We start from the raw sequence: 27,083 nt of genomic DNA on the forward strand, positions 1-27,083 counted from the left end.
GCGGGGAGTGGGGGAAGGCTCCTATGTGCCGTGTGCCGGGAGCCAAAAGAGGTGCCAGCAAGCGTGAACCCAGGGGAGAGTTGGGTTACATAGACTGGCGGTAAGTCTCCCTCGCCAGACCCCGTATTACAGGACTGTGGAAATACGGAACGCCCCCAGCTCACCATCTGTCTCCACAACTCTCACGCCAACTTCTTGAGAATTGATCAATATTCTGTACTTCTTAATACCAAAATACATTTTGTGTTTGTCAGAAGAGTTAGTTTCATACTTAATATTCTAAGTCGATTAAATGGTTTGTTTACGGTAGACGAAATTATATGACCATAGTGTCATTGCAAAAACCCTATAGTTCAATTCTAATTGATCCAGACTGCACAATATCGGGGGAAATCATCATTACATCTCTGTTTTTTTTGGTACCGTTAACGAAGGCGAAAATATTGCATTAGTGTGTCACATCACGTATGACGAACAATACACAATACATTACTAAATACAACATCTGGCCGATGCTAATTGTAACAACCTGTAAATACCTCCCATGGTCGGTGAGACGTATGCATTTCAGATCGAAGTGGGGCGAGGGGGTTGAGAAAAGTAGGACTTGACATTACATTAATGTACAAGCTTTTCAACTACTGCGTATATAAAATAAGACCTAGGGAAGCTACATCTTTCCCAAAATCAACGATTGAAAATGAACTTCATCTTCAACAGTATCACAATTACAGAATTTACAAAATCGTTCTTTTAGTGGAAATTTTTTAGTGCCATTGTTGTTTAAGTATTTTTAACAATCCTATTTCGTAAAAATTATTTCTTAGTTATGCCTTTTAAATCTACATTTGTATGTATGTGGGTAGGTAGGCTGTCTGATGAAGACAGTGCCTTCTCACGTGAGCAAATTCCGACCCTCTTTGATGTTATTGTTAGACGTCGGGGAATTCGTAATTCGAATTGATAACTCGCGGCATACGGACGTTCATTGGGAAATGAAGGACTATTGGCTTGGTGGTGTTCATCGAGGTGTGGTCACCCGCCACTAACAATATTAAACCGTGAAGCTCCGTGTTAGAATAGGTCGTCAGCAACCCATGCATGTCGTAAAAGGCGACTAACGGGATCGGGTGGTCAGGCTCGCTGACTTAGTTGATGTATGTCATCGTATCCCAATTGTGTAGATCGATGCTCATGATATTAATCACTGGATTGTCTGGTGCAGGTTCGATTGTTTACAGACGTCCATATAGCTAGAATACTGCTGATTGTGACGTTAAACAACAAACAAATGTAGATCTCCAATCATCATGTATCACCATGCATTTGGAGTAGTCTACAGTGAGGACGAGCGCAGAATTCTCTAGAATGTTGAGAACACCACAATCTGTGTGTACAAAGCTTTGAAATTCCTTTTGCCTCTAACATTTGAGAGAATTACCCTATCGCATCCGCATTGCGCATTCATGCAAGGGGCTTTTGACGTTCAATGTACTGTGGAATATCTGCTTTGGACTTCAGTGCGTCATTGTTTTGACAATATGATAACACATGTAAATAGAAACAAAGTTCAAAGTTCAAAGAAGTATTATTATGAATCATAGTACATTCGGCACAATTGATATCGCCTTGTATTACAAATGCTGTTAAAGTCCTGTCTCGACAGATTCCAATGTGCGCGGTAATATTTGTAAATGTAATATGTGCGAAGAAAATATGTCCATATTAGCGATAAGGTAGCTCAGTGTCTCAATAAAGTTTTGGCACGTCACGCCGAAACTGCCGAGTTCGATTCCTTACATCGGGGTAATGTTTCGTATGAAGCCCATTCCTGCAGCCACCCGACGCCGTGATATAGCCGTTGAAGCGTATAACACCATACACATGCATTAAGTGCATTAATAAACTGATTTGAAGAACTATTTTCACCTTCCTTAACTAGTTAGGCATAACATAACGTAAACGGAAACGCTCTGTACCCCGTTTGGAAAACTATATAGCTCCTCTTTAAGACGGGGGCTCTCCATGCAATCGTCCCTATGGCAATAGCCTGAAAACGTAGTGGCACATCTGGGAGCCTCGGATTTTTTGCATGGAAATAGTTTAAAATACAGGTTTCAAATATTACTCTCTAACTCTTTAACCTTTTAGGCATAACATTACTTAATACATGTTCTCCTTCCTTAACTGTTTATGTATAAGATAACGTAAAAGGAGTCGCTCTATATCTATATAGAACACTATAGCAGAGGAGTGGATCAGTCCATTCATTAATTACGTATGACCAGCATGGCCCAATTAATTAGTGAGCTAATTTTAACTTTTTCTTGGGAGGTCTGCATTTTGGAGGTCTACGTTATGGGAGGGAACCCCTCGTGGCATATCATATTGTGTAGAAATACAGAGGGACACTGCAGTACTCAAGTTGGCGAATACCATCAGGTGTTTCTCACGGCCTCGTAATGTTAATGTCAAGGCGTGTTGGATGTCACATTCAAGCATGATCTGTCGCTGCAATCTACTAGTCGCATTATTGAATGTGGCATTGAAATGAAGTTCACAATGGATAAAGGCCCTGGTGTAAACAACTGTGATAATACATGGCGCTGCGCATGGACTTGCGCACCACTTGATATTTGAATACTGTCACCCACACGCGAACAACTAAAGACTGATAAAGAAGAGAATGTGATCAGCATACAACGACCGGTAACTCGTAATTAAATTCATATCATATCAATGAAGACCTTCAGACATTCACAAAGGACGTTTAGTAGTCCGACAAAGAGTTATCACTCCTGCACATGATCGCTACATTCGACTGTTCCACCGAATTTATCGCAATGCCACATCTACAGAGACTGCAGGACGCATCTCTGGTTTGAGGAGGATATCGGACCAGACTGTCAGGAACCATCTTCGCGAGGCTGGAATCCGACCCAGAAGACCTGTTTCGCCTCAGATCCATCGGCACCGACGCTTGCGTTTGTGCGATACCTTTACAGCCTTGGAATTTGTGAAACTGGAGACGAGTGTGGTTCAGCTATGAATCACGATTGCTTCTTCAACGGCGATATGGAAGACAACGTGTTTATCGTCGTCGAAATGAACGTTTTGCCCCACATTGTGTACGTGGATTCGACAAATACGGTGGCGGTAGTGTCATGGTGTGGGGGCCATATTCTATACCACGATATCTGACTTGGTTGTGGTTCAGGAAATTTGACAGCAAATCGCTACATGAATCGAATTCTTCAACCTTCTTCCAACCATTGACCGCCAGCGGGAGCTGTTTCAACAGGACAACGATCCACCGCCCACAGCTCGTGTCACTGTAGACTATCTTCATAATGCCAACATCAACGACTTGCCCTGGCCGTCGAGATCTCCTGGTCTCAACCCAATCGAACACCTCTAGGATGAACTCGATCGACGTGTACGTCCACGTAACAACAAGCAGAACAACGCGTTACAAGCAGAATGGCGCAGGATTCCGCAGGACAGTATTCGTACACTCACCCAGTCAGTGCCGAACAGATGCAGAACCATTATTGCTGCCCTGGGCGGACACACGAGATTCTGTGTTCAGCGCAACCTTGTGGCCTTATGTGACATGACAATGAACAGTTTTTAATGTCTTTGTACAACGACAACATGTGACTATCGAGTTCCAAACTTTCATATTTGTATCTCTGATATTGAATTAAATATATCGACTTTATTAGGTACCATAAATTTACTATAAATCTACCTGTGCGTTTCCTGTTTTGAAGAGTGTAGATTAAATTTTGAGTTATCGAAACAATATTGTTTTCATTTTTTCTTCCTTAGTTTGTACCCATGAAAACATGTTGAATTTGAAATACCTTTGACCGAGAATGGCCACAGCATGGATAGTTTCTGTACAAATAGGTTTCCAGAATAAAATGGGACGTGTTGAATTATATTGAACTTGATTTAGCTCCCTCAGTAAATGTTGAAACAAATGAAGTTCATATACTTTTTGACAATGAGAGGAAAAAAGATATCAAAGACTGAACGAATCTGGTTACCAGCTACCACGAAACTGCTCTCTCGCTATATATTAACTGTTCCACGATGACGGCATGATTCCCGTTTGGATTTCGGTTTAGAATGTCTCCAGGCCCTGATCCATTTTTATCGTAATGGGTGGCAAAATGGCTTGGTTGATTGTGTGTCATGGTGCCTCGAGCTCATAGGACGTTCGCACTGTCAGACACTGGTTTGCCTCGCCCAGGCTCCATTATTTACGGGACCGCTTGGAGTGTGATGTGGAAAAAATATGTTAGATTATTTCTTAATTATAGTACTTGCTTTATACGTTACTAGGCTGATGTACATGTATTATTTTCTGATGTTATTTATGTGGATGTTAAATGTGCACTAACATGTTTCCCCAATAATGACATGAACCTATATAATATATTTCATCTTTGGATTAACAGTATAATGCTTATTGAATATAGTTCAAGTTATAACTTTGTTATAATGTGGAACATTGTTGTTTTCGCTGCAACCAGGGAAAAGGGAGACAACAACATTCCACGGAAATGTTGGATGTATTGAGGAATACACCAAATACACCAGAGGCTGCGAACGGGTATAAACAGGTCTCTCCTGTCATTGGTTGCGCCCTATGTTAGCGATGTGTGGGATATCCCCCCGTGATTACAGTGGAGGGACGGGGTACAATCACTAAAACAATACACGGGGCCTGGAAGTAAAGGGATGTCACTGTAGATTAGCACGACCCTTAATCGGGGTATCTGACCTTGGGGTACGAGATGTGACCCCGTTGCAGCTAAAGGACTAGCCATTTATTATAGGGGGTGGGAGTTGGGGACAGAGGGAATCAGGGGTGAGTGATATATAGTTTATATAGGTGCATAAGGAATGAACTGCTATGAAATAAGTTGTCAAGAAAGTAATGGGATATAACTCGAAATACTATTCTTCTGGGGCCACTGTGTATTGAATAAGTCATTCATTAATAGTGCCAAGAAACATCATATTTTTGTGTAGCAGACGGCCATGAGCCCCGAACAGTTGTGGATTATGGACTTTTTTAGGAAGAGTTTAGTGTTATTTTGTACTCTTCTTCAACCATACTTTCATTATTATTGTGTATTGAGGTGAAAACATATTTTAAATACATAGAACCAACATTATTTCGGTACTTAAATCTATTTTCGTCTTGTTTCCAGGTGAATGAATAAACAAACTATAACAGCCAGAATCAATAATGCTTGTCGTAAGAGGCGCCTAGGGTGGTCAAGCTCGCTGACTTGGTTGATGCATGACATCGTATCCCAATTGCGTAGATTGATGCTCATGATATCATTAACTGGATTGATGATTGATGATTGATTCTGGTCCAGACTCGATTATTTACAGACCGTCGTCATATAGCTGGAATATTGCTTAGTGCGGCGTTAAACCACAAACAAACGAAACTAATCCAATATCAAATGTGTCCTCCTTCTTTAAGAAATTGAAAGAGTTTAGTATAGGACTTCATTTCCAAGTATACGGGAAACGTTAAATTTGTAGCATGTATGTCGACATGTTGGTTTATTTGAAATTTCAAGCCACGCATTTACGGAAACAAAACATACAATCATGTGCGTGGAATGTTGATGCAATTCTTTTCCAGCAATAAGAAATACTTCAAAATCGTCTTTATGTAGTTAATTGATGCATCTGACCGTTTCTGGTCATTAGCTGACATTATTAAACCATTCATGTGTAATCCGATGTCCTTTGTTCCTCAAGGACGAATTTTCTGATTTTCACGGTGCATACAAAAGAAGAACTGTACTCCGGAAATCGTAAATAACAGCATAATATAAACTATGTTCTGAATATGCTTATTCATGAACAACGACGACTTCTCAATTTAAATCTAATATGTCTCAATTCCACATTCTACATACCACATTTTTTATTGCTTGGATGCTCATGTTCACTGGAAATATTTGGAATAGTTATATTCCGTATTTTGAATTAACCCAGTCCCCCGTGTTTTTTCTATTAATTGCACCGCACATAGCCACATGTGAAACGTTTGGTAGCTAAGTCAAAGCAAAATCGGAGTAGTGTGTCGGCGAATTTGCATCAAGGCTGTAGTATTTTTCAAACGTTTAATGGAATTCAATGTACAGCCGTAGCTCTGGTCGCGATCATATATTTTGTGTCCCATGGCTCAAATCTGTTTGCGTCTGTACCGTGTTCCACTGACCTCGATAATCTGTTTGAAGGCACAGCTCTCTACAGTCACATAGTTTACAGCGAAGGCTATGAGGGGTATTTAGGTCAGTTTTATGGCCCCGTCACAGGTGCTCCAAATATTGAAGCAGGGAAAACAAATTTCATAGAATCATTTAAACAAGGAATACTGATATCCCAGTCACTTTTGGTAACTTTTAATGATGTCTCTATTGCAATTTTTACGGATTTTGATTCGTTTGCATTATTTGACTCTCATCAGCGGAATGGTTTGGGTCAGACTTATCCGAATGGACAAGCAGATTTACTTCTGTTTAGTAGTATGGATAAATTGTTATGTTACATCTTATCAGGCGACTATGCTTGTCGTAAGAGGCGACAAACGGCTTTCGTTGATGCATGGCATCGATCCCAATCGCGTGGATCGATGCTCATGATATTAATCACTGGATTGTCTGGTCCAGACTCGATTATTTACAGAACGCCGTCATATAGCTGGAATATTGCTGAGTGCGGCGTTAAACGACAAACCAATCAATCATCATCATATGAACTCAAACCGGTAATTGTTACAAGTAAACCACATTCCACAACAGTTACTGACACTGGATAAAAAACAGTACATAGAAAAAAACCAAGTTACTCAACTCATCATGATCACAATTGCTATTCTTTGAAAGAAAGAAATACAAAAAAGAAATTGACCAAAATACGTAAAACAAGAGACGAGGAATCTCCGTTATTGATTAGTCCCGGGATTGAATATTCTCCAACTACGTGATAATATTTTGAGTATGTGCATCTGTGGTTGTGATAAAAAGACCTTTTTTTTGCCATATGGAGCCCTTAGTATTTTCATTTACATTTTTATAACCAAATGCCAAGTGTAAAAGAATGTGATCTATTATTTGAGTATGTGCATCTGCCAATGTTGTTGGCAGTTTTGATACTATTTCAAAATGTTTACATTTGTGCCAGAAATTGCTTCCATTTCCTTCGATCTACTTTTTAAATAAACCCATGGATGCTTGCCTAAGAGGCGACGAACAGGATCGGGTGGTCAGGCTCGCCGATTTGGTCGATGCATACCATCGTATTCCAATTGCGTAGTTCGATGCTCTTGGTGTCAACAGAGACCATATAATGTATCTATTAAATGGTCTCTGGTGTCAATCACTGGATTATCTGGTCCAGACTCACGCCGTTATATGGCTTGAATACTGTTGAGTGCGGCGTTAAACAAGAAACTATTTTTCAATAGACCTACCTTATGCACATGTATCAACTGTATTGCCCAATACTCAAATTTTTTTAAAAAAAATCCCACAACAGCGTTGTGTTATTTGTGGTTAATATAATTATGCTCCATCATGCCTTTCAGTAGCATCATAATTATGCGTTTGTGAGGCATCACATATGGCGGGGAACTTTGATGCTCTGCATCAATGTTTTCTTGTTTAAATATATACCACAGTTGTGATGTCGGGAGCGGTCGTTACGCTCGCTACCGCGGTAAAAAATAGGGCAATCATTTAAATATATAGCACAGTAGTGATGTCGGGAACGGTCGATACCCCCGCTAGCGCGGTAAAAACAGGTCAATCACTCCAACCAATAATGAGGTCAGCTCCAAATATAACTGTGTATTCATGATTCAATGTTATGTTCTCGTCGCTATGTGGCTTAAATGATGATCCAAAACATGCAGTTTACCGGGCGCAGCTTTGCCCTTTGTCCAAACGCTCAATTACCCCACTACAGCGCTACTGCTGTCTTGCTATACCGTTACCGTGGCGCACGCTGGCAGCTGAAGTGCAGTCCAGCTGAGTGAGTGAGTGAGTGAGTGAGTGAGTGAGATGGGTTTAACGCCGCTTTTAACAGTATTCCAGGTATATCACGGCGTGTCAGCTTAATGTGGGAGGAAAGCCCGAAGTGATGCAGGTCTCAGACGTTAACCCACGAGCACGGGTATGGTGCTGACAAACCTAGACAGATAATCGGGGCGAACCGGGATTCGAACCCACAATCATAGGTTTCTGGCGTGCCCAAGGGACGCAACTCTACACAGTCCAGCTGAAAGCCATGCCGTTTATGCTGACATGTTTCCAGCTTGAGTGAGTGAGCGTTTAAGGACATGTAAGAGAAGAAACTATCAGTAAACAACACAATATTAAAAAAGGCCACAGATTGCCAGCAACCAAAAGGTTAGGCCATCGTGCCTAGAGATCGTGGGGACTTACGATACTTCTGCTACCTGCACGGTTCCCCAGCAGGATTTACACCATCCCTTCACCTGCTCGCTATTATATGCGTTTGATGTCAATCACTGGATTGTCTGGTCTGGACTCGATTATTTACAGACCGCCGTCATATAGCTGGAATATTGCTGAGTGCCGCGTTAAACAACAAAGGAACTGAAACTTCAGCCCCCGTCAAGGGCACAGCCATAAATAATCTCAGTTCATAATTTTACACTGAGAGAGGGTTTTGTTTGACCAAATGGACTGTTTAGTCATGTACGTTTTGTATGCTTCTTTATATGTATAATAAATGAATAACAGTTATAATGGACAAAGCATATTCTATTTTATGAGTTTTCAGCATATTGATCTTGATATCTATTGTTCTTAGTTTGTCAATAATTATATTTCTTTTGTGAATATGAATGCATTTAGTTCAAATAGCTTTTGTCCCCGGACAAAGTTCAGAACATTGTTAAGTGCTTATAGATATAACAATAATACCATGCAAACATTCACCTCGCATTTAGTTGTCAGGAATATTGTGTTGTATAAGACATATCATTCATTTTGGAAGTTCAAAACTTATTAACCTTTCACATGTATTTACATGCCACAGTTTGAAACAAAGGTATTTCTCCAGCCTAAAGAAATAAAACTATATCACTGGTTATGACAAAAGGCCCGATGCTCTTAGAAACCTGTAAAAGTTCAGGTTTTGTAGAGGGGCGGTCGGGTAGCCTAGTGGTTAAAGCGTTCGCTCGTCGCGCCGAAGACCCGGGTTCGATTCCCGACATGGGTACAATGTGTGAAGCCCATTTCTGGTGTCCCCCGCCGTGATATTGCTTGAATATTGCTAAAAGCGGCGTAAAACCAAACTCACTCACTCACTCACTCAGGTTCTGTGGTTCATTTGCACGAAAGATTCCTTGATATATAATTCGTCGGATTCATATAATACAGTACCTTCAACTTAACTTTCAAGAATAATTTGGGCAAAACAGCAAAATAGAAACTCTTCCATACACAAACTATCTATTACATTTCCTACAGTGAACAAACTGTACATCGAAAGTATCTGCATGGCATGCTCCCAGGCATTCCTAACGGGGGGGGGGGGGGGGGGGACTGCTAAACGATAGCAGGAGTGAGTGAGTATGGTTTTACGCCGCTTTTAGCAATATTCCAGCAATATCACGGAGGGGGACACCAGAAACGGGCTTCACACATTTTACCCATGTCTGGAATGGAACCCTGGTCTTCGGGGTGACGAGCGAACGCTTTAACCACTAGGCTACCCGACCGCCCCTAATATAGCAGGAAAGTAGTCAGACCTGATAATGTGTTTAAAGAAAACAACCCCATGACGTATCGCTTTCAGTTATACATGACGCTGTTGCAGGTACCAAATTAAGGGATGCAACTTTGGAGGATTTCTTGTTAGATTCGGTACTTCCAGATGAAAGAATTCCAGGTCTCTACGTTTGTTATAAGTACAAGTTAACAGGGGCAGACTGGGAAAGAATAAAGTCATTTTAACTGCATTTCTCAAAATATATAACAAATTGCGAAACACTGTCATCGGTGGAACGAACCACAAAGAAACACACTCATTCCTTAAACACTGGGTGCGAATCAGCAACTGACCTCGGCAAATCACAGCAGGGATGTTTGCAATCTGCGATTAAAGATAATATTGCACGACCACATGCTTTCTGTTGTAGTTCGATACCTGATGATCTTCAAGAAATCTTTCTAGATGAAATGACCAAAGTCATGTAGTTTTTGGCCCAGTCGACTAAAGGGGCATTCACACGGTACAACTAGTTGTATACAATTTGTTGCATGCAACACATTGCATCGTGTGAACGGGCAAGTCGGTCCAACTTTTGACGTATGCAACTTGTTGGACGCGAGTTGTACCAAATAGGACATGCTCTATTTTCATGCGACAAGTTGTATGAACGCAGCCAATCAAAACGCGTATGAAAATCATGTGACATTTACACGTCAATTTGTAAACAAAAATGGCGACTCCGATTCACGTCGGTAACCTCTGTTTTCGGTATCCTAAGTGTCACCACTCAATAAAGGACCTATGAAAAGTAGGTACGTAGAATACCACTGTACCAAATTATATATTTTGACATTTGCATCGATCTAATTCTCCTGGTTAACTGTTCATGGTGTTATCTGAAACGACGATGGCTATGTGACTGTTCGCTGTAGTGTAGACCAAGATGAAATAAGGTCCATAATACGTTTCTAAAACTTAAAATACATCATACACACAAATACACGTCACAGTTTTAGATTCTGTGGGAAAGTATCTATAATATGATGCCATTAACAACTATTTTAGCCAAAGCATATGTATCACTAACGACATCTGAAAATAGTGTACAACGAAAAAAATGCCATTTTCGCATTTTACCAATTCACTGTTCTAAATGTGATTATTTATTCAAATAACGTATAGCTACATGAGAAGTTCCATTACAAAACCATTGGGTGTCTGCTCTTTGTCAAAACACCAATCTGCATTCCGAAAAGACTCCAATAACCCTATATATTTGTTTTCGAAATATAAAAACTCTGGACCGAACCTCCATGTTGGATAGCGTTGCAAAATCACGGTTCTTTTCGCGTCAGGCGAGATGCCTGTCACATCACATGTATTTCACACTCAGCTACCATACATACATCTCTGAATTCATCATACCATTAACAATCAATTGACATTTTGTCTAAGTCACTAATACAAACGGTCCAAATGAAATCAACCGCAATATTCAAGTGTGAAACCAAACCCTGCGCTCTGAAACCTACCAGTGGGCCTTCTCATTTAAAAATGTAAACAAAGCAAACTTCTAGTTTTACTTGACATTTTACTATTCCGAGAGATTCGGTCGTCAATTTGTTGCATATATTAGCTCAGTTTATTACGAATATGCATGGGTCGATAATCGTTGCAAGAATTGAGGAATTAATAATTAGAGTCAAGATACTTATTTGGAAAAAGTCAACAGAAATCGTTCAACGTGCCGCCATGATTGACGCAAAATCACGCACACTGACGACGGTATTGGTCTGCCTTTCCACGTAGTATCAAGGCGAGAATGGAAACATAACAACAAGCAGAACTTGTTGATTTCAGATTGATTCTGATTATTTAACTTACATGACTCATTTATGTATGTTTGTGATCCCAGTTACACGGTAAAACTACTCCAAACATTCCGCGTACTGCTATCAGTGAACTCGCTAAGTTATGACGGGAGGTTACCGGTAGTGATGTCATATTAGTATACGTCAGCATCAACATCGTTGTACATATTTGTTATTTTCTTTGAGGTGCGGGTGAACTAGTACACAACGCATTCAGTTCATGAAGTAGTTTACTGTTTCAATCTTGAATTAAAATTTGAATATCTCTTCAATATCGTTTCACCCAGCAAAATAATGCACTGTATGCAGTACTGTTATTAATATAATCTAAAATGCAATAGAATTTATAAAACTCATAATAATCAGCTGTTTGTTTGGTCATAGACATTCATCGTGTTATCCTTCCCATCAGATGCTTTGTAAATGTAACACACTGCAGCATATACATATTTCCTTTGGAGAATTGTTAAATATTAATTGTGGCAAATTTATATAGATAGGTTAAATAAAACAGGCACTTCATTTCTTAAGTTAAAGTAAATGTATACCTGAAGGAAATTCGCCACGTTATATTTTTATTAATGTATAACTCAAGTGTGGACAACTACTTGTCTTACATTTGGATTTTAACGTTTAATTGGCGGAACATTGACAGCTAAAGATTGCATCAGGTGCGCGTTTCAAAATAGGGGCCGACCATTTGAGATTCATGGGTGGAGGTGGGTCATGGTCTGTTGGGGTTTGGGTGTGCGTTGCTGGGGGGTGGAGGGGTTGTGGAGCTGTTGTAGTGATAAGCCCAACATTCTGTTCTTTTAATCGAAATTTTCCATACTATACCCGAATATAATTGGTAATATACTGTTACTTTTTTGTGTTACCGATTCCAACGTTTCTTATAAATTGGGAAATAAGCTAAGGTATCTGATTTCAACTGGCCAAAGGGCACTTTCAGGATTTTTATAGTTCATTCTTCTATATTATAACAAAATCTGAAATATGTCTTCAGGACATTTTGGATGACAATCATTCAATGTCCCAGAAAAGGAACCGATGTGGTTATTAAAATCGATAGCTGTGTGGGAACTTTGTAGATACACATAAACAAAAAGATACTAGAATATATTGTCCTGAGCCAAAGCAGATGCTCACCACGGACATGACGGATACTGTGTTTGGCAATGACTAGGAATTGCGTGGTTTTTTTTGTCTTTGTACATGTGGGCATCGCCCTCGTGTTTTGACGTCATGTAACGGAAAATTTGTTTTCGACACAAAACAAGTACGTTTTCGTATCGAATGTGTCACGTTATACATTTAATTTTCCATCATGGGGTTAAAAATTCAATATTATACAAGTCCGTTAAATTGCAAAGTCAGAGGTTGGTCCAGTACCGCGCGACCGCAATTCTCGCACAGCGTTGATTTTTCAAAGCAATGCGTCTGAACATAAACTCGGCAACCAAGATTCCAGCGATAGTGAAGTCAATCACAAGCTTTTTGTCAGAGATCTCGCGAGACCCGAGTTGTATGCAACTCGCCGCCGTGTGAATGCCGAGTTGTATACAACTTTAGTTTGTGCAACTAATTGCATACAACAAGTTGTATACCACTAGTCGTACCGTGTGAATGCCCCTTAAGGCGCCGCGATTCGCTGTGCAGAATTGCTTCCCTTGGGCACGCCAGAAACCTATGATTGTGGGCGTTCCTCTCACATTTAGCTGACACGCTGTGATATATCTGGAATACTGTTAACAGCGGCGTTAAACCCAACTCACTCATTCACTCACTGATGGAAGACAAGGAACATCTTCATTGGTCTACCATAGACATGAGTTGATTCACAATGTGATAATTAAGGGTGTCATATGCTTGAAAAGTGTCATATAATGTGAAGTATTATGTCCCAAGTTCTGTAGGTATAACTTACACACTGCAGAGAGAATAAACCATGAGAGGCGAAGTGTTTTATGGTACAATAAACAACGACCACGAGTATTTTGTTTATATGATTTGTTTGTTTGTTATTTAACGCCGCACTCAGAAATATTCCACATGAAACATCAACATTACGTACAGACCAATCTTTTTACTATTTCAAAAAGAAATACTTCAATATTATGAAATTACAAAATGTATTGTATATTCAAAATTGTTATTATGCAAGTTCCCAGGCCTTCTGGTCTTCTCTTCATGTACTATTTAGAGACTCTGTATAACTATGATATTTGATCTGTCCATGCTACAAACATGCCAATAATGTCACTATAAATCCATACACACTCCATGTATGATATTGAAATGTAAAATTTGATGACTAAAAAATTAAGAAAAAAAGCGTACAGCCTCTATGAGGTTGTGGATAAAATGTACCAGCTGTAAAAATATTTACCCTGATTTTAATAATGATGATTTCCTGAATAGAATTCGACAACGACAAAAATAAGGTCGTCCAATTCACGTCATCAAGTTTCAAGCGCATGTTCGAATCATCTGAAATGACGTCATGATAAAACAATGTTTCTCGGGAAATAAACCATGCTTCGTTCTTCATAGTTGTTTGCGATTCATCGCGTAGCTATCTTATGTCGCGGGACAACGTACAGTCCGCGTCCTTGATCTTTAAGCATAGCATCTTAGAGATATGCATTTGTGAAGACTACCCTATTCAGGGGAAAGCAATTGACTTAGTACACTTTGTGGATTTTCTTCATGTACTTATGATTTCATGTGAATTTCATATATATTTGTTTATAGTGACATGTAACAGTTTCTATACCAATGAAAATAAATTGGTCGGATTTGAAAGTCTAAACATTTCAAGATTCATGACTTCTTATATCACCTGGTCCTTATCAGATATAGATATTGTACAGTAGAGTCATGCTTTTAGGATGAAATGTTTTGTGGTTAATTGCTTTTGTTGGGTACAATGTGTGAAGCCCATTTCTGGTGTCCCCCGCCGTGATATTGCTGGAATATTGCTAAAAGCGGCGTAAAACCATTCTCAGTAACTTACTAATTGTTTTTGTAATAACTTGTAAAGTTTCTATGGTTCATATGTGTATTGAACTTTTTGTGTCATAATTACATATTTTATACAATTAATGATGAATTGATCAACTAGTTTGAAGTGTTAGCCTCATAATAATTATGAGATTGTTTTCTTGTAAATGCTCATACAATGTTCTCTTCATAAATTTGAGTTGATTCATATGCATATGCATTTGATTACATTGCACCTGCTTTCAACGGAATTATTGCAATGAATATTATCTAACTTATCTTATCTACACTTTCTATTGTTTTATTTCTATTTTAAAAAACCCTAATGATAAGTATATCTCGTCTAACGCCGCACTCTGCAATATACCAGCTATATGACGGCGGTCTGTAAGTAATCGAGTTTGGACCAGACAATCCAGTGGTTGACAAGATGAGCATCGATCCACGCAGTTGGGATCGATGACATGCATCAACCTAGTCAGTGAGCTTGACCACCCGATCCCGTTATTCGCCTCTTACGACAAGCATTGTAACAATAAAACAATAGCTCTAATATAAAACAAAACAGCAAATGTATCTCATTTATGCTCACGAGTGCTACTTTCGAAGTCTGAGTGTCAAAATTAAACTATATTCTTTACATTGATCAGCTGTAAACTATCAAATATCCATCTTTACACTAGGGACATACTCCAACGAAATGACCTGCACAGGCATCCAAATGTTTACATGAGGCGATGTTATCAAGTGTCCTGTCACAAACGGGGCGGTCTGGTAGCCTTGTGGTTAAAGCGTTCGCTGGCTACGCCGAAGACCCGGGTTCAATTCTCGACATGGGTACAATATGTGTAGCCCATTTCTGGTGTCCCCCGCTGTGATATTGCTGGAATATTGCTAAAAGCGGCGTAAACCAACACTCACTCACTCCTGTCACAAACACACAAGAGGACCATTTTGAGGCTCGCTCAGCTTAGTTTGCAGACCTTGGATATATCACTGAATGTGCTGACACTGTTTTGTTGTCTCAATATGCACAACTTCATCTTATACCACAAATGAAACAGGTCACAGTCATGTTCACCCGTGTATTACATACTGTAGACATAATATAGCTGTAGGCAGGCTAACATCTAGTCTCTGAAATGAACATATGTTACAGAAGAAAAACAGTTGGTTAACTATAGTTATAAAATATAATAAAAAGGGGCCCAGAGACTTTATTCATTTTCAGGTACTGCAACGATCTAGACTTGCCAAACATTATAGACATGGGCTGTATTGTAATATATTTGTTTCAGGGTCTGTATGCCAGGCTAGACTGGAAGCACATGGGGAAGACATCGTTGGCTCGTGACGGTAACGGTATAGCGAGACAGCGGTAACGCTATAGCGCGGTTAGGGATCAGTTGGTAGAGGGCGAAGGCGCGCCCTGTGCACTGCGTTATTGCTCAAGAGACGACTGCTGCTGCCGATTTAGTGGCGAATTAAATTGTGGACCTACATTTGACAGGAATTCAGGTGAGAGTTCTGAATGTCTGTGAAGGATGTCTAGCAAAACATTGCATGCTGGTGACGCCTGTGTTAGATATAAAGTGTACGAGGCTTGACAGACACATCAGTTTTATTATGTTTTTTTGTTGATATCAAAGAGGAGTAGGTCATATAATGCCGTCAGCTGAAACGTTGCACGTTGCGTGAAGCAAAGAATGTGTGTGTGCGGAGATTATGTTGCGATATTTTAACTGTAAGACCAGCGACAGTCAATAAAAGCAAAAAACAGTTTGACATTTATTATGCTTTGCAAACCTACGATCACATAGCTGAAACTGGGTGCTTGCCAAGAAAAGCGACCAATACTAAAAATGGATTGCAGAATAATAAAACGAAACGTGCATATCTATGATCTCAAATGTCCACAAATGTATAGTTTTGCTCATTTAATTGAGTTTGAATCAAAATGCATCTTCAACAATGTAATAAACTGGCCTATTTTGTGAAAGGATCAATATGTGAATTGTACCAGTAACACATATATGCCAGGTTCAACGCAAGCACTGCTACAGTTGAGACGATGTCGGACTACAGCAAGATGATGATGAACTTTTTCGGCGCAACTGGTGTCATGACAACCTTATCCCTGGCACGGGATTTGGGCCTGGTGAAGATGTTGATGGAAGCCAAAGACCCTCTCACATCACAGCAGATGGCTGACAAGCTGAACCTAAGAGAAAGGTAAGCCATGTAACGATTAGGCATTGTCAAACTAGCAACGTCATCGACATTTGTAATACAACCTGTCCAACTGCTAACGTCTGTTTGTTTGTTTGTTGTTTAACGCCCACACTCAGCAATATCCCAGCTATATGACGGCGGTCAGTAAGTAATCGAGTCTGCACCAGACAATCCAGTGATTGTTATCATTAGCATCGATCCACGCAATTGGGATCGATGACATGCATCAACGGAGTCAGCGAGCCTGACCACCCGATCCCGTTAGTCGCCTCTGACGACGAGCCTAGTTTTACGGCAAGCATGGGTTGCTGTAGAGCTATTCTACCCCGGATCTTCAAGGGTCAGCTGGTATATTGCTGAGTGCGGAGCTGGATATTGCTGAGGGCGGAGCTGGTATATTGCTGAGTGCGCAGTTTAATACAAAAACAAACAACCAAATACAGACTTATACTATTTGGCCGGGTTGCCCAGGGAGCGGAGGGTAGATTGTTCGGACTTCGATCCCTGGTCGCGTCATATTAAAAGACTTTAAAAGATTATTGTTCTTGGCGGTCGGTATAAGAGGATAAAACAAGGACTGGTCGGCTCGGAGTCAGTATAAACTACAGTTTGGTATATTAAGGAGTTTGCATAATAAAACGGGCGCTCGTCACAAGCAGCCGCGCACACGCGCACGCACACGCGCACACACGCCCCTGTATGAGTGCAATAATCTTAAACGCGACTTAATTAAAACCCCATTTCACCTTTTCCCCAGTCGTCCGGGACACAGCTTGTCCTGATACAACACTACTCAATCCCTTCTTACAACGTCTACTCATCACCACAATACTCTACTCTCCTACCCAGAGTGCCATGCGGCCGGCAGCCAGCCAGCATAGTACCTCTGCCACAGGCCATCGCCTAAAGGAACATTTATTCTCTGAAATCATATATTACACAATAGCCTTCTTGACTCTAAAAATTAAAAACATTCCCTATGCTGATGTGGAATAGAGCTAGCTTGAGCTGGCTAGACTTCCTTTTGTGTGCGTTTCTAGATTATTATTTTTTCATAAAATTTATATATTCCATGGTCATGGTGCAGGACCAGCCATCGCCATGTGACGATTCGTCACATTTTTCACAGTCCATTCAAGATATTGCATATGCTTTTCATTCGTTTCATGTTTGACAAGTCTTCACATTTTCATCAACAAATGTCAAAGAACGGTTACATCGAAGCCTAACGGAGAGCTAGCAATACGGCCACTTTGATGTATATATTGTCATGAAATTCACTGTCGCAGTTGTAGTAGCAAATCTATATAATTATGCAAAACAATATGTTCAGCGCCCCCAAATACTTGCATTCGTCGGTTCTATACAGATTTCTGAAAAAGCGCGTTTGTTAACAAACAAGGGAAACGTCCGGTCACGTGATATACAAATTAGCCTGTGGCAGTGGTGTTATGCTGAGTCACCACTGCGCCGGACTGTGCACAATATTCCACACCCATAGTAAATAGTTCCAGGAGTTTGTAATTCCCAGTGAATCCCACCCTAACATGTTCACACTGCAACAGTAATATGATCATGCGCTTTGATCATGTTTGTATTAAATAAATAGACACATTATAAATATCTTTTTGTCCACAGGTACGTGCGTGAGATCCTGGGTGCACTGGCTGTCGGGAAAGTCATCAGCGTCGACGACTCCTCCACCAAGTTCCATGTTCCAGAAGACAACAAGGGCACATTGGATGAAATATCTGCGTTTGCCAGAGTTATTCCACTGATGGGTGCAAGATATGAGAATATCAAGAAATGTGCTCAACCACAAAACCCTGGCGGTAAGGACACTACATTCATTGAGTTATACACAGCTCTCCAGTTTCCAAAATTAGTCAAACTGACCTATCGAAACAAAAACTTCCGAACACGCGCTGCAGTAATGGCGGAACAGGTGGAACTGTGGCTTAAATTTGAAGGATAAAATAGTACAAAATAGTTCCAAATTACAGCGGCGACGGGTCGCCCAGTCGTCTAAGGCGCCATAATTAGCTGCTCAGGTTGCTTCCCTTAGTCATGTCAGAATGCTTTGATCGTGGGTTCGAATCCTGGTTCACCTTGACAACGTTTTTAGCTTTGTCAGCACCATACTCGTGCTCGCTGGTTTCACTAAAGTTGTAAACATCTGAGAACTTCGATACTGACTATGTTTTCTTACGTACCAGCTGTCTATCGGTCGACGTCTTCCTAACGTGCCTATAGTTCCATGTAGCCTCCATTCAAATCATGAAATTGTATGGTCTGATGCTCAGAAAGTGATGCACGAGTGAATATGACTGTGATTCTTTCACCTGTGATATGAAATAAACTTGTCCATACTGAGACAACGATAAATATTACAAACATTTGAAATTTGATATTCGAATAAAATTAATATTGAGGACGGTGTAAATCCCAACTCACTCACTCGCTGATCAACAGCACAGAAAAGGTATATCATAAACTGAAAAATACTATTTATGTGTATTTGCATAATTTCCTTAAAAATAAACCTTTTTTTATTTTCCTGTTTTGGTATCCATTTTATCTGGTCTCGTGTCGGAAAACCTATTAGGACAGTCAATTAACTAATTGATAAGTTTTGTTAGACTTTACCATCAGACCCGTGAAGATCCGGGGTAGAATAGATCTTCAGCAACCCCTGCTTGCCGTAAAAGGCGACTATACGGTCATTGTTTTTTTTCAAACGCTGAAATACAAAGTATATATTGACAGGGCCTACACATTCACAACTCTACTACCTAACTCGTAAGGATCCGGGTTAGATTTGGTCTTCAGCAAACTGTGCTTGTAAGAGGCGACTAACGGGATCGAGTGGTCAGGCTCGCTGACTTGTTTGATGCATGTCATCGATCCCAGTTACGTGGATCGATACTCATGATATTACTCACTGGATTGTCCGGTCCAGACTCGACGGTTTATTTACAGACCGCCGTCATATAGCTGGAATAATGCTGAGTGCACACCAAACCAACCAACCAACTTTACCATCACGACTGCAGAACGGTGTCCTCCCATCAGTCAGACCGCTTAAAGCAACAAATTATGTGGATGATTGTACAGATATCCCTATCTGTTATACCTATATCAAACGTTTGGTCCAACAGTTGGTGACAGAAAAAAAGCACAATGACCTTTGACTTCAAATTTTAATCCATATTCTAAAAATAACCCTCGTGGTTGTGGTGTGGGTCGCTATAGCTCCATACGTCTCCATACGTATTGATTTAACCTACTTCGGCTGTGTATGGAAGACAGATATGTTGAAGATCTATTCACATAGTTAAGCGAGTCACACATGTGCATAGACAGCTGTACTTTACCTTTCAAAGGTTCTAAATCAACCGCAAATTCTCTTTCACCTGGAACAATGTACAGTCATGCCCCGCTTATACGGACTTCAGATATACCTCAAAATGTGGTAAAGTTCAAACTTCCATGACAGCATTTTTTAAACGTGTATGTCTTGAATAAAGATTGAGTGGATGTATCTGTTTGCTCTGTCATCTGTCATGAGTTGCATAATTGTAGGGAAGTAACTCTTCCAGTAAGAAGCTGGTTTCAGTTATACGGACATTCGTTTATACGGACGAATTGGGACATGACGCAAGTGTCCGCAAAACGAGTCATGACTGTACACACTACAAGCAAACGTTTTGTTTTGCAAGGATAAGTGGATACATTGCCAACAATTCGCAGATACATCGCGTATATTTAATTTAAAAACGCCTGCCAAAAAGATGTTATGTTCTGTGGCCCTTAATAGGAGTTTCATGAGACTATACCCGTCAACACATGGCGAGCCATGGCTATAATGTTTCATTCCATTAGATTATTATCTAAAACTATTATGCTGCAGTGAAAATTGGTTTGATAAATATACACTATATATTTATGAATTGTCCCTGTAATAATGTATTTTTCTCGGCATGAATATTTGACTGAATATATGATCAACATGTATTCTGTCTTGAACTTACATGCACATGCAAGTGGTAGTTTGATAAATGCCTCTCAGAGTGGCCAATAAATGTATTTTTACTGTAATTCAATTTAGACTTTCAAACCACCAATCCAATGATATTGGAGACAAATATCTCTATTTATTTGTTTGCAAATATATTGTAGATATGAGAAAGACACACTTGCCATTATACTGTCTAAAGATCCCTTCTATGTTCAATATGATAAATGTATTAAATAGTAAAAATATCATTATAGTAAAGAAACTTTCTAGGTTTTCCTGTGAAATAATCAGTAAGCTTAACTATAATATTATGTAATCTGCCGCCATATATTGACAACCTATATATAAAACCTCATTATGCTATATGCTATGTATCCTGGTGTGAATAATGTTCTGTTCTGTAATGTGTGATGACGTCATCTGTATATGTGGAGCTAGTCACGGCAGCCATTGAAAGAAGACTCAAACGCATGTCTCCCTCATTATCACCGTTGGTTTGGTCCCGAGAGAGGACACAAATCGTATCACAGGGTTTCAGTTATGTCTTTTCTTCGAGTAATGTTCTGCTTTTAATTACAGGAATGGCTTACAATCAGTCTGATGCTGTGTTTGAGGTGATGAAAGAGATTTTGGTCGTAACCAAGAAAGATATGGTCGACACAGATATCTTGCCTGCGGTGTCTCCCCTGCTGCCCAAATTAGGTGAGTAAAATGGGCAGGTCAAAACACTTCAAATATGTGATTATGTCTCAGTACAATTATAAGATATTAAACGGGCTTAGCATTTCACATCAAACTTGTGTCCCGGGCTCAGGCGCATGTGTTATTGCTTTAATATTTCTAGGTGCATTGATACCACACGAGTGTCAGAAATATTGCCACAGATGTTGATGATAGGCCATATAAAATTCCGTTGGTATCACAACCTCAACAGGCGTAAGTTTATTTTTACAAATGTTTTGGATATTCTGGGGGCAACAAAACATCGCCATATAGAGTCACTATATTGCTATCAGCGATCCTCATAGTTAAATCTCCTCACATCTGCTCATCTAGTCCACCTGTAAGAGTGGTGGCGTGGCTTGCCGTTTTGGTTGATGTATGTCATCGTATCCCCATTGTGTAGATCGATGATCATTACGTTAACCTCTGAATTGTCTGGTCCTGACTTGATTATTTACAGACCGGTGTATAGCTGGAATATTGATGATGCGGCACTAAAGAATAAACAAACACTTATTCTACCTAAAGTACAGTGGACAGTATTCGTCTGTACTCATTTTGTACACATGGAATTTGAAAGGCCTGACTGAGTCCCTTTGTTCGGCTGTTTTGTCGATTGAGAGAGAGAGAGAGAGAGAGAGAGAGAGAGAGAGAGAGAGAGAGAGAGAGAGTTTCCTCCAGAAGTTAATCCGAAGATTATACATACTTAATCAAACGTATTCACACAAACTCATATTACCTGTACATAAATACAATACTAGACAGTACCACCAGTGTCATGCCATTCACACAGTACAAAAGGTTAGATCAGTTGAGATAATCAAGATAAGGCTTTAGTGTAAGAACAATAGCAGAAAATATCAGTGAAACAGATTCCCATGTAACTATATCAATACATTGTTAGAAGTGAGTATCAGCACCAAAGATAAATGATAACATATCTTCTTCATATTGTATTCTTATGTTTCTAGGTTTGTCAGCACCATACCGTGCTCGTGGGTTTCCCCGAAGTGGTAAACGTCTGAGACCTGCATCACTTCGGGCTTTCCTCCCACATTAAGCTGACACGCCGTAATATAACTGGAATACTGTTAAAAGCGGCGTTAAACCCAACTCGCTCACTCACTCTCTCACTCATATTGTATTCTAACTGGACATAGGTTTCAACATCAAGCAGATCAATAAAAGTTGAAAACAGTTCATTTCTTTCCTGCGTAGCTTCACAATGTAATGATGTGATTATGATAATCAAAGGCATGCTTGTTACACAATAAACAGTCCCTGTAAGTTTTGTTTCGTGATGAAACTCTAACACAAAATTTTAAACTTGACCTCTGTTCTGGGATCAGATATGCTAGTTGCCATACTATATTGTGAGTAAGCTTTGCGTATTAACATGAAGCGTGAAAAACCTGTACATGTACTGACAGAAACTTTTCTGCGCCACATATTTGCTTCATATTAATAAATGGTCTTATTAACCAGTTGCTTCCAGTTTCTCTTTGTAGGAAATACACCACAGCTTACCTATGTACATTTACATTTGTTTACATTTATCTTCACCTAGAATATTAAGTGCTTTATGAAATTTGCATCATGTATACAAATTTGTTTCATGACAAAACCTAAATTACAAGGTATCCATTGTTGACTACGTTTGTAAACAACATATAATTGAGTGGATGAATCAATCGTGTTACTTCACAGTTTGCCCCCGAGAGAAGTTCCATGTCGTTCAAAGTCTGCATGCCATTTTAAACCACCTGCCAGACCGCGAGGGAATCGGACAAATTTTGCAGTGCGCGGGTGTGGTATGGTCATCGGAGGTTAGCCGAAAGATCATCTGCTCGGAATCAGTCAATACTCGGAATGTTCCCCTCCGGTGACCGGACGATTAAGCCAAGTCCAACCGGAGTCCGGGCAAGCATCGAGCAGGCGCCCAGCGGGTATCATTCATCGGACACCGGAAATGTTGACGTGCCTGTTCCGGAGTGTATTTAATGGGCTGAATGGGATGAGAATGCATAGAATGTCTTCACACACTGAGACTGGCCTGGCTCCGTATGCAGTACGCTAGTGCCCGAAGCTCCACACATTTACAAAATCAACCGAAATGTGATACAGTTCTTCCAGCAAGTTTGATGGCGAACACGAACTATGAACGGCCGGGCACTGAGCGGGCTCCTTTAACAGCAAGCGGGAAACGGACGGTGTTCATCCGGGCATCGATCGGTGCCCGCATGGGCACGGGACGATTTGGTTTACATCGGATGGGCACCGTCCGGGTATCGGGCGATTACGGGCCGATTCCCGCCAGATGACCGGCCAGTCACTGGACGGTACAAGCCAGCCATTGGTTTCATGACTACTGCACCGAAGTGTCACAGATGTGTGCAAAAATCTGTGGCACGCCGGGGCATCGGTGAAACCCATCGACGCCCCCACATCGTCCGGCGACTGTTGTATATGTGACTGAGGCATTAGTAATATCACATATTGTATTCGTGTAAGACAGCGAATCATGACATAGAGCGTTAACGCTTTCGCCACGAGGCTATACCACCATGCTCCATGTCATAAGGTGGGGTATTACTTCCTCGGTAAAAAAAGTGCGTTTTTGTCAATATGCTAACCCCCTGGAGACACCGGGTCAATATTGCAGACCAACCAACCAACCGGGTCAGACAAGGTTCCCAGCAACCCATACTGCATGTAAGAGCTGATGACGTGACTTTAGTGATAGCGTGTCACAGTTGGCCGAAGGCCTTGATCGTTGTTCACTTAAAGCAATCACGGGATTGTCTGGTCCAGACTCGATTATTTACAGGCCTAGTATATAGCTCGATTATTGCCAAGTACGGCGTTAAACAAAAATCACATAAAGATAATTGAGTGAGTGAGTGAGCATGGTTTTATGCCGCTTTTAGCAATATTCCAGCAATATCACGGCGGGGGACACCAAAAATGGTCTTCACACATTGCACCCATGTCGTGAATCGAACCCGGGTCTTCGGCGTGACGGGCGAACGCTTTAACCCCTAGGCTACCCGACCGCCCCCAAAGATAATTGTGATAACCAAATGAATATGTATCGTTATATTATTTGCCAAGTTTATGTCCCCTAAAATTACCTGTCATATTCCTTACAAGAATAGTACCAGATTTGTTAGAATTCCCCAATGGATCCAAATTTAGTTAGTTATAATTTATAGTCGGCATTATTTCACCCGTCTCGTGCATGCCATCCCCCAAAAATATGCCTCTAGAGTTAATTCATTCGCTTTAATTTGTATTTTACAGAATCGGGAATCAAGGTTGCCGAATTTGGATGCGCAACAGGTTACATTTTAAACCAATTGGCATCAAGATTCAAGAACAGCACGTTCCTTGGTTCGGACATAGCAAGCGAGCCATTGGTTGAAGCCAGAGAAGATGCAACCAGGCAAGGCCTTCAGAATATCACCTATGACACAGATAATATTGAGACCATATCTAAAAGATATGCGGAGAGTTTTGATTGGATACTAACCCGCGATGTCATTCACGACTTGACATATCCACAGGATGCCTTAAACGAGATTTACCGGTGTCTGAAACCAGGGGGTATTTTCAGCTTGATTGATGTTGGAATAGAGGGAGGCGTAACTGCCAACATTGCTGATCCTTCAGTGATGTTCTTCTACTCGGCAAGCACTTTCTTCTGTATTCCGGAAAGCTACCGCAAGCCTGATTCTGCAGCACTTGGGGCAACGTGGGGGGCACCTTTGGCAAGAGAGATGGTTGCTAAAGCTGGTTTCACCATCATAAATGAGTCTTTGAGTCGCACAGATCCGTTTGAGGTACACTTTGTCTGTCAGAAGTAGATTTCAGTTGCATCTGATGCGCCTGGAAATCGTTGGTGTTTGGACCAACATTTAAATTGCTTTTGGAAGTTATAGTATCTAGTAATGTGGCTGACGACAGTACAAGCCCACTTACAGGTGGATTCGTAGAAACACTTTCTTGACGTTAAACCCCATTTCACCCAATTTCACACTAATCCACTCACTGCAAACCAGTTTTTTTACAAATGATGTTCTTAATTTCTTATTCGTCTTGTTATTAAATACGCTTGTTCCTGTCTGTTTGGATGTACATGTATGTTATAAAACAATAAATGGACAGAAAGTAAATTCATTACAACCTTACAATTTCTGTTCGGAAATTGGGAATGTAAGACAACACTTGACTAATATTATTATTAAGATAATGGTTTCTTTTGTTGTTGTTTTGGTTGAGTTTTTTAAAGTTTTGGATGGCCTCGTCCAGTCGCGATTATTTACAAACCACTGTCTCACAGCTGGAATCTTGCCGAGGGCGGTGTTAAACAACAAACAAACAAAAAAACTGCACCTGAGTCCTGACACTTTCAATCCATGTTTTGGAAGTAGATCGATACCAAGAATATTGCTGGATAGGTGAACATACACTCTTCAAAAAAAGAAACGCACAGGTAGTATGTAGTTCATTGAACCTGACTACACAAAAAATCCAGTTTAAAGATTGGATATATGTTGTTGGAAAATGTTGGTGGCCTGATATCCTACAAACGGTGCGATAAACGGTGCGTCCAAACGCAGACATTGTCGATTTGCAATGTCTTAAACGGCATTGTTTTCACACTTGTTCAAAAATGTCATTGAGGAAAAAGTAAATTAAAATGCACGTGCAAATTGTGGCATTCGTATCTCGTGGCAGTGGCTATAAAAAGGTAAGCATAAGCCAATAATTTGTCATTCAATTGTCAACATTTGTCAAGTTCGAAAATGTCGAAACTCAACGCTGCCGATCGGAACATCGCCATAGGACGTATACAAAGAGGGGGAGCGCAGTCTTCTGTTGCACGCCACTTCAACGTCCACCACAGCACCATTTGCCGCCTTTGGGACCAATACACACATTTCAATATCACTGCAGACCATCCGATAGTCACACAGACCGACCCAGTACAGCAGTGCGTGGAGCGACAATAGTCAAAGACCTACCCAGTACAGAAGTGCGTGGAGCGACAATAGTCACAGACCTACCCAGTACAGCAGTGCGTGGAGCGACATGAGTCACAGACCTACCCAGTACAGCAGTGCGTGGAGCGACAATAGTCACAGACCTACCCAGCTGCTAGGTATTCGACTGGCCTCTGACAGTAACGGTTGTTCTGTACTTGTTCATCTACAATTGACTCCTGCCTTTCAGGCTTGCATATATTTGACGTATAATGGTGATGACCTAACTAAAAGTAATTTTTTTGTAGAAGATTCAATATCATCTCAGATGGCATTTGGTAGATTTTTTTCCCGGATACATTATTGTAAATGTTTTATCATTTTGAAAATATATAACCTTCACATACAAACATATAAGTAATCACAAAATTAGGACTACCATACATATATGTTAACAGTGTTTCAAATACC

The 27,083-nt window shown here is 40.4% G+C and overlaps 1 protein-coding gene across 2 annotated transcripts; it reads left to right on the forward strand.

Annotated features, from left to right (window-relative positions):
- LOC124114789 (uncharacterized S-adenosylmethionine-dependent methyltransferase Rv2258c-like) lies at positions 1 to 25,802 on the forward strand. 2 transcript variants are annotated; one of them, XM_046475545.2, is made up of 6 exons: positions 1 to 100; positions 15,956 to 16,175; positions 16,698 to 16,889; positions 18,528 to 18,721; positions 21,487 to 21,609; positions 24,931 to 25,802. In XM_046475545.2, the coding sequence occupies exons 3-6, from the start codon at positions 16,729 to 16,731 to the stop codon at positions 25,491 to 25,493; spliced, it is 1,041 nt and encodes a 346-aa protein (XP_046331501.2). In that variant the 5' UTR covers positions 1 to 100; positions 15,956 to 16,175; positions 16,698 to 16,728; the 3' UTR covers positions 25,494 to 25,802. The 2 variants fall into 2 exon arrangements, with proteins under 2 accessions (XP_046331501.2, XP_046331500.2); XM_046475544.2 differs by lacking the exon at positions 1 to 100 and adding an exon at positions 10,291 to 10,591.
- Positions 25,803 to 27,083: the final 1,281 nt, after the last annotated feature.

This window comes from Haliotis rufescens, unplaced genomic scaffold (genome assembly GCF_023055435.1).
Source record: "Haliotis rufescens isolate VD_foot unplaced genomic scaffold, xgHalRufe1.0.p SCAF_18, whole genome shotgun sequence".
In the NCBI taxonomy this organism is placed as follows: Eukaryota; Metazoa; Mollusca; class Gastropoda; order Lepetellida; family Haliotidae; genus Haliotis; species Haliotis rufescens.

What these genes read in the sequence shown, in the direction of transcription:
- LOC124114789 (XM_046475545.2), top strand. Translation starts at nt 16,729, where the DNA reads ATGTCGGACTACAGCAAGATGATGATGAACTTTTTCGGCGCAACTGGT. An exon ending in AAGCTGAACCTAAGAGAAAG is followed by an intron (nt 16,890 to 18,527) that starts GTAAGCCATGTA and finishes TTTTGTCCACAG; the next exon opens with GTACGTGCGTGAGATCCTGG. An exon ending in TCAACCACAAAACCCTGGCG is followed by an intron (nt 18,722 to 21,486) that starts GTAAGGACACTA and finishes TTTTAATTACAG; the next exon opens with GAATGGCTTACAATCAGTCT.